Here is a 12,825-nt window from a genome sequence, read left to right as displayed (position 1 = left end):
TAGGGTTCAAGGCAAAGCAAAGGGATATAAGTTTGTCTGGGTGCGAAACGGGAAAATATTTGCGAGGAAGACAGAGGGTGCTACTGATCTAAAGATCACGTCAATAAGTGACGTTGATAAGATGGTTTAAGGTTTGTACTTCCTTGAATAGAGTATGTCGTTTCCAGATTTCGACTCCTTTGTTAAGACCTTTCAGCCAGCGTTGGGTTGTTCTTGCACCATCCTTCACATTAATATCCGGAGCATCAGGAAATATTGGGATCAATTTGCGGTTACGGCGTGTGCTCTCAGTGACTTTGTTATCGTGTTTGCATTAACGGAAATTAACATTACCGTTACTCTAACCGATGTCTTTAGGCTTCCCGGTTACCATGCCTACTTCCTCACACGCAACAGCAGGGGTGGTGGCATTGCGGTATTCAAGGAATTACTGATGGTCTCCGAGGTTAGTGTTTCCTTCGGCACAGTGGAGGTCATGCCCTTTTAAATATCCACTCATGCTTTTTCATTTTACTTTCTTGTTATGTATCGACCTCCTAGTCTAAATGCGCCGGCATTTATTGAAGAATTACAAACAATATTCAAAACCAATTTTGTTGGGAAAAATCTGTGCATGATAGGGGATATTAATATCGATTTGATGAAGGGCGATCGCTATGGCACTGAAAATTACTTAATCATGCTCGCGGAATTTGGCATTGAACCACAGCTCGCCGATCCTACCAGAGAAGAATTTCTTAACATTCGCATCACAAGTACTTGCATTGACCATGCTAACGTCCGTGCGTCGGACATCTATGTATCCGGAGCCGTGATCAGACAGAAACTTGCAGATCACTATTACATTGCGTGTCGCCTTACGAAAACAGTTTCTACGCTACACACCGACTCTACCAGGTCTGTCGTGACCATTTTAGACCAAAAAAAGTTCGATAATCATGTTATGTTTGTTTGTTTGTTTTGTGGGGTTTAACGTCCCAAAGCGACTAAGGCTATGAGAGACGCCGTAGTGAAGGGCTCCGGAAATTTCGACCACCTGGGGTTCTTTAACGTGCACTGACATCGCACACTACACGGGCCTCTAGAATTTCTCCTCCAAAGAAATTCCAGCCACCGCGGCCGGGATCGAACCCGCGTCTTTTGGGTCAGCAGCCGAGCACCATAGCCACTGAGCCACCGCGACGGCGATAATCATGTTACTGGATATGATTGGGATTCATTTATTCATCATAACACTAGTGATATCGCGTACGACAGTTTCGTCAAGGTATTAGGCGAAATAAAGGAAGTATGTAAAAAAAGTTTGGCTGTGAAGAAACGTAAATTTGGCTGTCAGTGGCTGACTGCTGAAATCCTGGCTGCCATCAAAGAAAAAGAAGCTCTCTGGTCTCGATGCCGCAGGGCACCAAAAAATGACAAACTTCGAGCGGAATATCGTTGCATCAGAAACAAAGTAACTGCACTTATTCGCTTATCAAAGAGAAAATTCTTTGCACAGCAGTTTCGCAGCACTCGTCGCGATGTCATGAACACCTGGTCTCTGATTAATCAGTTACGTGGTAACCAACGCTTTTCCATTCAAGAATCAGTGGAGCACAATTTCGGTGTTGTGTCGCATATTTTGGCGAATGAGTTTAATAACGTTTTTTCCGCTGAGCAACGGGTCGCAGTCCAAACTGTGAGCTCGACGAAAGTGACAAAAAGCGTATCGCCATCGGCTTTCCTTCCTCTTATGACAGAATCTGATCTTTTCAGCATTTTGTCTAGTCTGAAACGCAGCAAATCTGCCGGACCTGACAACATTTTCATAGGTGATCTGATAAGAAACATTACAGCTCTGAAAAATGTTTTGCTGCTTATCTTAAACGGCATAATTAAGAGTGGTACATGGCCAGAATCACTGAAGAGCGCTCGCGTTGTTCCTCTGTACAAAAGTGGGAAGAAGAATGATATTGCAAACTACCGCCCTATATCTATTCTTTCCTGCGTATCCCAGATATTGGAAAAACATGTACTTTCTGTAATGAATGCTTTTGTTACTAAACATGACCTAATGAGTGGGAATCAGTACGGTTTTGTCAGCGGGTCAGGAACACAGGTGCTATTGGAAAATCTTTCCGATTTGCTGCATCAAAGCCTGGATAACAATAATGTAGCATTCGCACTTTTTTTGGACGTAAAAAAAGCTTTCAACGCGGTAAATCATCAAATTTTGTGTTCTAAACTGTACTCGTATGGATTTAGGGGTCCTTTTTTGTCTTTAATTGAAAACTGTCTTCACAATCGTTCTCAAGCAGTCATGTTTGGGCCTATCTGCAGTGACGCTGTAAAAGTGCTGTGTGGTGTCCCGCAAGGGTCCATTTTATCTCCTTTGTTGTTTAACTTATATGTGAATGACATATGTGACCATGTGAAATCATCCACCATATTCCTTTACGCCGATGACACTTTACTAGTCTCAAGCAACCCTGATTTTTCATATGCCCTGGCTAAACTTCAGGAGGACGCTATTAAAGTTAGTGATTGGTTTGCCTCAAATTTAATACAAATAAATAACACCAAATCCAGACTTGTCTGTTTTCGTAACCCGCATAAAGATGTACCAAGTGCAGGCTTCATATATTTACACACCTCATACTGCTCTTTGTGTTTTTGTCAACCTATAATTAGCGTCCCGTCGGTTAAGTATCTTGGTATATACATAGACAGTGATTTGGCATGGAATACTCAGATGGCTCACATTTGTAAGAAACTCAGAAGTGTTGCATGCTTGTGGTTTAATTTGCGAACTATGATGCCATTTTCTGTGAGAAAATTAGTCGCCCAGGCTCTGGGGTATAGTGTCTTGAGATACGGTATGTGTTGTTTTTTTAACTGCTCTTTCACATGGAAATGTCGTGTTTATAGGATTTTGAAAAACATTGCTACAAGCGTTCTCTACTTGCCGCAGGAAAATCTGCCGAACAGTGTCTTTACCGCAGCCGGTTTGCCTTCTTTTGACAATCTTTTTAAACAAATTCTAGTACTGAAATATTTTTGGAATAGCGCATACAGACACATCAATACGAAACCGGTACCGTTGAGACATGTTCCTCGCTATCATAAACCGAGAGTGCGCACTCACTACGGCAAAGCAACTAGAAAATATTACCTGCCAGCTATCTTCAACGAATTACTGCATGATTTATTTTCTTTAACCCCCCTCAAAAACTGCGTGTTGCTGTTCAAGCGTTAGAGAATCTTTAACATGCACTAAAATCTTATCAGTGCTTTTTCATTCTTTCCGTGCCAAAATTTTTGTGTTCTTCATGTTTACGTCTTTTAATTTTCTTTTGCCTCTGATGGAGCTCTGATGTAGCGCGAAGATTGCCGCGGCTGCCGGTTGTCGCCGCACAAGCCCACTTGTGGCTTCGGCGCTTCCGTTTCTTTGTATGTACAGATTATGCTGAATAAAGAATATTATTATTATTATTATTATACGCCGCCGCGGTGGCTTAGTGGTTATGGTGCTCGGCTGCTGACCCGAACGACGCGGGTTCGATCCCGGCCGCGGCGGTTGAATTTCTTTGGAGGAGAAATTCTACAGGCCCGTGTACTGTGCGATGTCAGTGCACGTTAAAGAACCCCAGGTGGTCGAAATTTCCGGAGCCCTTCACTACGGCGTCTCTCATAGCCTGAGTCGCTTTGGGACGTTAAACCCCATAAACCAAACCAAACATATATACGGTCAAGCCTGCTGCTACTGAACCTATAGAGTGCCGAATGCTCTAAAACGCAGCGCTGTGTAAATAGAACCATGGATCACTCAAATTGATAGGCATATAGAATGCGCCGCAATGAAACGTCTGCGTTAAATACCGTGTTGTTGTTGTTGTTGTTGTGACTGAGAGAAGGATGAAGAGGAAATTGCACGGGCCTGCTACTGGCGCGAGCCAAGCCACCACCGCTGCCACATGCAGATAGAGGAGAGTTAAAAGATCAGAGGAAAGAGAAAGAGGAAAGAAAAGACGCGCGTCGCAGCAACAACTGCGTCCGCCGGGGCGGACGCTGCTCAAAAAGAAGCGGCCGAAACCGCGCTCGCCGAAGCGAGAACAGATACTCCCTTAAAATACCGCCGCACCTCGCCAACAGCACTTATACGTCGGTTGAGGTCATGGTCGCAGGTAAAATCACCAACAAGAAAGGACGGGTGTCTATCCAAAAGAAATGGTGCTAAACAACGGAAGAAGTCGTTGGCATGGGAGTGATCGGCCGGCGCATATAACTTGAGGACACGGATTTTGCGCTGATCATGATAAAAAATTTCGAGGACGTTGAAGCTTCGCCTTAAGAGTAGACGCGATAGACCCTTCTTTTAGAGCGCAGGTCTTTGGCGCCCGTTTCTGCGTTTCGCCGCGTTGCCGTCGCCGTTGTGGTGGTGGTGGTGAAAACATTTAAGAAGGGACAGAAGGTATGTTTGGATTAGCCCGTAAAGGACCGAACCTTACAAGCACTAGGTAGAGGACCCTAGTATGGGATCCCAGTGGCGGTGGCCGGCGCCCGGGCGCGCCGGACTATGCCTTGTTTGAGGTTTGAGGTTTATTTTCCTTCAAATATATGAAAGAGGGAAGTGTGACAAAAGGCGGTGAGGCCTGACGAGGTCACAGTTCCCCAAAACAGTTCATGCAGCAGTGTGCAGCACATAAATAACAATTTAAAGTAATATGATATTGGACAAAATACATTGCAGCAAGCGACAGTTTTTCAATAATAAATAAAACAAAGACAGTGCACCATAAATCATATCAAAGGTAGTATATAAACATGGCAGGACCTGTAACTCGTGGCAGCCGAGCAGGGTCGCCTCCCAGTCCTCCCGGGTTGGGTTGTGGGTGGGGGAAATGGCCGGGTTGGAGGGGCAGGCCCACACCACGTGATAGGTGTTGTCGGTTGTAACCAGGAGTGGGCACCTTAAGCGCTTTGAGCTGCGAAACAAATGGAGCGGCAGCTTGGAAAGCAGAGGGCAAAATCGGTAAATTGGTTTTTCAGGAAAGGAAATGCGCAGTATCTGTCCCACACATCTCGGTGGACACCTGAACCAGAGGGAAGGCGCATAACTACCCTCTTGGAATAGCGGCCACCTAAATCGTGCTTTAATCTACCTGGCGGTAGACAGATGTGCACTGCAGCGTTGGCATGGCAACGTTGTGCCAGAAACGCGGCGCTGAAGCCATAGGCCTTCGGCGTTTGTTGTGTATTGTCGTTGGCGTTTACAAGGTTACAAACAACATTTTACACTCCGATCATTTTAAGGAAAGGAAATGCGCATAACTGGCTCCCTGGGATAGTGGACGCCTGAATCGCGCTTATCGGTACGTAGGGTAATGAGAGAGGTATATGGGCTGCAGGCTTTGACGACGTTGTGCAAGAAACGCGGCGCTGAAGCCATAGGCCGTCGGCGTTCACTGTTCGGTGACCGCTAGGGGGCCGAGTAGTACAGACGCACCCCACATCGGCTCCGCACAAAGACAGCGGAATTCGCCAATCGCCAGCATCATCGGCCCAAATTTCACCATCCACTGATCTACGAATGTGAGTGCCGCACGCCATCAATTTTTGGCCCGCCTAAGCCATTTTTCGGGCACCCACGGCCCTTTGTGACCTCTTCGCCTGAGCTAGGCCTCGCTCCGCTGGGAGCTAGGCGTACTGCGTCGGACGCTTCCGCCACCAACACCATCATGGAGGTGCAGGTGCAGGGAGAGGTTCTTAACCCCCACGACTACGACCCAAGGGACTGGACGCACATTCTTAGTGCGCCTGCCCGCTCCAAGGACGTCCTTTCACCATCCCGAAGCCAGGAGGCCGCAGCCTCTGCTACCGGTACCCCCAAGTCTGCGCGCCTTGACAAGTCAGCGCACCTACAAGCAACGCGCACAGCTGCGCAGCGTTCGCGGCAGCAGCCGCCGCTTCCTGCTGCAGACTACAAGGTCGTGTGCAGATCACGAGGCGGGCTGCAGCTGGACCTGCTTCCACCCCGACAACTACGGGAAGCCATCCTTCAAGCGGCGTCCCAGCTACACGAACCAACGCGTACCCAAATCAGGGTACACCCCGTAAACAATACGTGCACCGTAAGCACGCCCATAAAAGCTGACGCGCTTGCCCTGGTTAGCGTAACCAGCATCAAAAACCAAGGCAAGGACTTCGCCGTCGCAGCTTATATAGCCCCACCGGATGGAGCGGTACGCGGAGTCATCTCCAATGCTTATTGGAATGAGACCCCGACAGAGCTCCTGCAAGACCTGATCACCGGCAACCCAGACGCCCTAATCGTGGACGCCCGCCGAATGGGCTCCACGCGTTCGATCCTAATCACTTTCCGAGCTGGACCTGTCCCACGCGCCGTCCTTTATGGAGGAGCCCTCCACAGGTGCACACCCTATCGAGGGCATATAGACGCCTGCACTAACTGCCGCGTCCCTGGTCACCGGGCAGACGTGTGTGTCCACCCAAGATCCCATAAGTGCCCCCGCTGTGGGCAGTCCCACCCAAAGGAAGATGTGCCCTCATGCACCCCCAGCTGCATTCTCTGCGGAGGCCCTCATATGACCGGCACAGGGAACTGCAAGGGACGGGGCCGTAAACTAGCGTCCCCGAAGAACGCTCTCTCTCCTCCGGGTACATCGCGGCTTTCCCGCTGCGATCAACCAGGCACAGCCAGCAGACGCAGCTCGACGGCTTCCCGGTCGCCTTCTACAAGCCGGCAGAATGGCAGCAAGAACGCCACGCGTCTCACCTGGGCAGACCGCGTTTCCGGCAAAACCACCCGTCAACCCCCACCACCCCAGTCCTCCCAGGCAGACCCGAGAGACCAGGAACTCAAGGCCTTGCGTGACGAGGTAAGCCGCCTTTCCTCTCTCCTAAGCACCCCCGCCCCCTCCATGCCCCCTCAACCCGCACCCCCTGTCATTAATTCGAGCTCATCATCCACAGACACTTCGAGCACCTCTCCTGCAAAGAAACAGCGCACCACAGACGCCACACCCCCTCCCGTGCCCCCAGAAATAGACGCTAAATTAGCAGCACTCGAAGCAAAATTTGACCATAAACTAAAGGAGCTAGACGCCCGCCTCGAGGCCAGATTCAATCACCATGCCGCCGCCCTCATCGAAAAACTTGAGCAGCGCATGGACGCTATGCTTACCAAGATGATGGAGCTCTTGGAGCATAATCTTACCCATCGCTTCACCCAACTTCAAACCCCCTCCACTCCCCCCATCCTACCTCCACAAGCACAAAACACCTTCCCTGAGCCACACATACCTATTGACACCCGTCTTAATACCCTCCTCAATCCCCCCACCATCCAATATGGCGGGGGGGAACACTAATTATCTCCCCATTATAACTTGCAACTGCCGCGGCTTCCGGGCAAAGCGCGCACCTCTGCAACTTCTCCTTCCCACCATCACACCCACGCCCCACATACTTCTTCTCCAGGAGACTGCACACCGAGCAACCCTCCCCAGCTACACATCTACACACTCGGATACCACTAACACACCCAGGGCGCCCACACTCATCCACCGCAGCCTCACCTACAAAACTCATCACATTACGTCTGAGACGCCCTGCGTGATCACGGAAATTATACATCACACACATTCACTTCCTTCTATATTTATAGCAAACATATACCACCCCCCGTCCCTGCCGATGGCCCCGCTAGAATCACTTCTGCGAAAGCTACACCATCTAGCAGGGAAACATCCCCTACTCATCGGTGGGGACTTCAACAGTCAGCATACTGACTGGGGATACACAACCACGACACATCGAGGTCGCAGGCTCTGGCTGCTCCTGCAGAACCTCCAACCCACTGTGCACAATACGTTTCAGACGCCTACGCGGATCGGCAACAGTGTCAGCATGGACACCAGTCCGGACCTGACGCTGAGCCGCTGTATCCGCGGCGTTACCTGGAACAGAACACAACATACACTGGGCAGTGATCATTACATTATACAAATCACTGTCCCATACAAACCACCCCGTCACGCAAATATGACACACGAACTCATTAACTGGGATGCCTTTCGCGCTGCACGCACCGCCCTCCCAGACACTCCCATCGCAGACATCGATGCATGGGTGCAATCACTCAAGCATGACGTTTACCACAACACGCGACACATTGAAACTACAACCGAAACACCGACCCTTGACACACGCCTAGCCCACCTCTGGGAGGCTTATCACAGCATCCTGGAACGCTGGAAAGGCAACAAACACAACAGAACACTTAAAAAGCGGCTGGCCGCGCTGCAGACACAAATCCAACAGCACTCTGAGGAGCTCTGTCGATCCAACTGGGGACAGATATGTGACGGCATCGCCGGAAACCTGTCCAGCAAACGTGCATGGCAACTCCTCCGACACCTCATTGACCCCACACGCACCAAATCAGCAGCACAGCACCACGTGACACGCCTCACACATGAACACATTGACGATCCCGACACCATTCTAGACACACTTCAAACCATGTACACATATCCAGGCGGCCCCATACCTCTACCGCACTACACAGGACAAGCAAATCCAACACTCGACACCGACATCACGGAGACGGAAGTCAGAGCGGCCCTCCTGACTCTCCGCGCCAACTCCGCACCTGGTACAGACCAAATCACAAACTCCATGTTCCGTAATCTGGATGACCAATCGATCACCCACATTACGAAATACTTCAACCAGTGCTGGAGGGAGGGTAACCTCCCGCAGTCCTGGCGCCACGCGAAGGTAATATGTATACCAAAACCCAACAAACCACTCACCATTCAAAACCTTCGCCCGATTTCGCTAACCTCATGCCTCGGGAAGCTCCTCGAGCATGTTGTGTTAGCGAGACTCACAAGTCACATGGCGGACAACAATCTCTACCCGCATAGCATGGTGGGATTCCGCCCTCATCTATCCGCACAGGATGCCATGCTGCAACTCACACACGACCTTTTTGACCCGCTTCTTCCAGGTCACACCAAGGCAGTCTTAGCTTTGGATCTCTCCAAAGCTTTTGATCGCATTGAACATCAGGCGATCATGACTGCTCTATCCCCATTGAATGTGGGTGTGCGCACGTATGCCTACATTCAAGCATTCCTGACTGACCGCACGGCTGAGATACACTTCGGCCCTCTGTCTTCCACCTCCTACACACTTCAGAGTATCGGCACCCCTCAAGGGTCCGTCCTTTACCCCTTTCTCTTTAACATAACCCTCATACCCCTCGCCCGGAAATTGGCAACTATTCCCCACCTCAAGCACACTCTTTATGCCGACGATATCACCCTGTGGACCACCCACGGCAGTGACGGCGACATAGAGAACACCTTACAGGAAGCAGCCACCCTCACCCAAAATTACGCACGGACCATCGGACTGTCTTGCTCCGCAGAGAAGTCCGAACTGCTCCTCATTCGGCCTAAGAACCACCGCTGTCCCCGCTCCCCCATTGCCATTGAATTGAATGGTTACCCGGTACCTGAGGTTGGCACCCTCCGTGTATTGGGCTTGCACATCCAGAACGACGGCAAAAACACCACTACCCTCAAGAAACTCAAGCAGGTTGCAGGCGCGATATCGCACCTCATCCGCAGGGTTTCGGGACATCATAGAGGCATGAAGGAGCGCGACCTATGTCGCCTCATTCATGCCTTTGTCCTCAGCCGTGTACTGTACACTACCCCATACTTACAACTATCCAAACATGACATAAACGCTTTGGATGCTTTGATTCGCAAGGCATTCAAGGTAGCACTTCATCTTCCCCTCAACACACCCACAGACAGATTACTAGGCCTGGGCCTCCACAACACGATCGGGGAACTGGTGGAGGCCCACCGACAGGCCCAAGACATCAGGCTCACAAAAACTTCCACAGGTCGGTATATCCTGGACTCCCTGGGAATCAAAATACCGGCCAACGACCCAACCCTTCTCGCCATCCCACGATCCCTTCACCGAGAGCTTCTCATCAGGCCGCTCCCGAGGAATATGCACCCGTCCCACCATGAGCAGCGCCGCAGAGCCCGTGCGAAGGCACTCCATCGAGCGTACGGCCCCCAGCCGGACGCCGTATGGGTGGAAGCTGCCTGCACGGGTGATGAAGCGACAGCAGCTGCGGTGGACTCCTCTTCATCCACCCTCCTCACACTACCTCTCCCTCCAGATACGTCCCCAGAGGCTGCAGAGGAAGCCGCCATTGCACTTGCTATAACCCGCACGGAAGCCCGGTATATTTTAACTGACTCTAAAACTGCGATTCTAAATTTTGCTCGAGGCCGAGTTCATGTCCCTGCTTTTGGCATACTGGACTCGCCCGATGCACCCCCGCCCCGCCAAGTGGAGCTGATATGGGTGCCTGCGCACTCCGGGAATCCCGGAAACGAGGCCGCCAACCTTTTAGCCCGAGGTTCTTTAAACCGGGCTCAGGTGGCCTCGGATCGGGGATTCGCGAAGGATCGCATGCACTCATTCAGTGAGCTGACCCAGGCATACAGAGCCTCTCGCCAGCTCTACCCCCCGCCCCACCCCTCCCTAGACAACAGACACGCAACACTCTGGCGCAGATTACAAACACATACTCTCCCCTCGCCCCTTACCCTAACCCACTATCATCCCTCCTTCCCCACTCCTGCTTGCGCCCTATGCCCAGAACCCTTCGCTTCTTCCCTCCACATCCTTTCCCTCTGCCAGGCGGACCCTCCCCCGCGGGACCTAGAGAACCTCAAGACCTGGGAGGACTGGGAGACCCTGCTGCACTCGGAGGACCTGGCCGTGCAGACCATCGCCACCGGCCGTGCTGCCAGTGTTATGGACCTCAGGAACATAAACACTTGAGTGAAGTGGGGTCGTGCGGGGACCCTGGGGCGTGCCCCGAATTCCTTTGTAAATAAAGTTTTCTCTCTCTCTCTCTCGGCGTTCACTGCATTCATTGGCGCTGGCGTCGAGAACGTTTTACACTGCGATAATTTTAAGGAAAGGAAGTGCGCATAACTGGCTCCTTGGGTCAGTGGACGCCTGAATCGCTCTTATAGATACGTGGGGTGATGAGAAAGAGATGTGGGCTAGCCGTATGCGTTAGCGCTGACAACGGTGAGGGAACTATCGGGATTAATCATTAACTGCCACCTGCCAGATGCCTGGTTTTCAAAGAAGAGGTCGGTGAAAGTATTTCGTAAGGTTGTCACTGCCATGGGAGGCGTTGAGCGCGAGAGGAACGGGATGCTCTCCCACGTTAGTGGTAAGGAATTCCTGTTTGTTTCTCTTTATACCTACTTTAATGTAGATATAAAGACAAACAAACAGGAATTCCTTACCGCTCAAGTGGGAGAGCATCCCGTTCCTCTCGCGCGTAACGCCTTCCATGGCTGTCCTTGGCCCAGGACCTCTTGAACGCATAACAGAAAGGCTGTTAATAAAAAAGATGCCCAGGCTTAGCTTGGTTAAGCCAAGAATGCGTTGCATATTGCGCGGTCTTTTTGCGCGAGGTATTGCTTGGCGGCACTCGATTTTCTCAGCAGCTTTTCCTCCGTGACGTATGGATGGATGGATGGATGGATAGGAGCGCCCCCTTTGAAAGGAGGCGATGGCAACCGCCATCATGCTCAGCCGTACTTTTATAGAGCGCAGCTCTTTGGCGTCCGTTCCTGGGTTTCGCGTCGTCGTCGGCCTCGTAACCAGCTCCGCCCCCAATGTCACGCTTTTCAATTGGTCGAAATGCTCGTGACGTCACAGTGCGCGAATTTCAAATGGGGCCAATTGTACTTTGGCTAGTAACCATGCAACCAATCAAAGGGATCGTATAGTGATGCTGCAACTAAGTTGGGCTGAGTTTAGTTAATTGCTTAATTAATCAATTAGCCTAATTAATATAGAGGAGAATGAAGAGGTCAGAAGAAAAGAAAAGAAAGACGCGCGCCGGAGCGACAACAGCGTCCGCGGAAGGAGACGCTGCTGACAAAAACAGATAAGTACGAAGCCGCGTTCCCTCCACCACCACGCACTTCCCCACTCAGTAAGTTGTTGTTGTTGTTGTTGTGACTGAGAGAAGGATGAAGAGGAAATTGCACGGGCCTGCTACTGGCTCGAGCCAAGCCACCACCGCTGCCACGTGCAGATAGAGGAGAGTTAAAAGATCACAGGAAAGAGAAAAAGGAAAGAAAAGACGCGCGTCGCTGCAACAACTGCGTCCGCCGGAGCGGACGCTGCTCAAAAAGAAGCGGCCGAAGCCGCGCTCGCCGAAGCGAGAACAGATACTCTGTCACCTCTCCCACTCAGTAAGACGTTGCTCGTTTCATATACGTTGTGTCGAACATCCTAGACAGTTCCAACAATTGACAGGTTAATGACAGAACACGATGGATAGAAGTACAACAATATAAATATGAAATAGCCTAATTAACCTTTCTAGTTAGACCGCATAAATCAATAAAACCGAGAACGAAATTGGTCGAGTTGGGGAATCGAACCAGGGTCTCCGGAGTGCGATACGAGCTCGCTAGCCACTCCGTAATGCCAGCTGAATGGTTTGGAATGAACAAAGGCGCGTCTAGCTAATACGGCGTCTTCGTTCACTCCCATCTTCCCCCTTTCCCTTACGGCGAGGTGCAGGTGTCCACCCAGATATGCGAGATACATTTCCTTTCCTCAAAAAATAAATTTACCGTCCAGCAAGGCGTACAGCCGAATTGGCGATGGCGTTCTGTGGACTCCCTGGCAGCGTTGCAAGACGCTGTCGCGTTCCACTCTTACAGGCGAAGCTTAACATGTTAACCACACATC

The 12,825-nt window shown here is 50.8% G+C and overlaps 1 protein-coding gene across 1 annotated transcript; it reads left to right on the top strand.

Annotated features, from left to right (window-relative positions):
- The first annotated feature begins 5,463 nt into the window (after positions 1 to 5,463).
- Positions 5,464 to 10,952, top strand: LOC149333761 (uncharacterized). Its single transcript, XM_089558756.1, has 2 exons — positions 5,464 to 6,878; positions 10,738 to 10,952. Exons 1-2 carry the CDS (start codon positions 5,718 to 5,720, stop codon positions 10,879 to 10,881), a joined length of 1,305 nt encoding a protein of 434 aa, XP_089414882.1. The 5' UTR covers positions 5,464 to 5,717; the 3' UTR covers positions 10,882 to 10,952.
- The last annotated feature ends 1,873 nt before the right edge of the window (positions 10,953 to 12,825 follow it).

Source organism: Amblyomma mixtum, chromosome 8, assembly GCF_055824585.1.
Source record: "Amblyomma mixtum isolate Tamu chromosome 8, ASM5582458v1, whole genome shotgun sequence".
NCBI classification, from domain to species: Eukaryota; Metazoa; Arthropoda; class Arachnida; order Ixodida; family Ixodidae; genus Amblyomma; species Amblyomma mixtum.
Note: the sequence above shows the minus strand (reverse complement) of the source record. Positions and strands in the feature narration are given on the sequence as shown.

Coding starts and splice junctions, on each gene's coding strand:
- LOC149333761 (XM_089558756.1), top strand. CDS start 5,718: ATGGAGGTGCAGGTGCAGGGAGAGGTTCTTAACCCCCACGACTACGAC. Junction 6,879..10,737: donor TCAAGGCCTTGCGTGACGAG/GTAAGCCGCCTT, acceptor TCCCTCTGCCAG/GCGGACCCTCCCCCGCGGGA.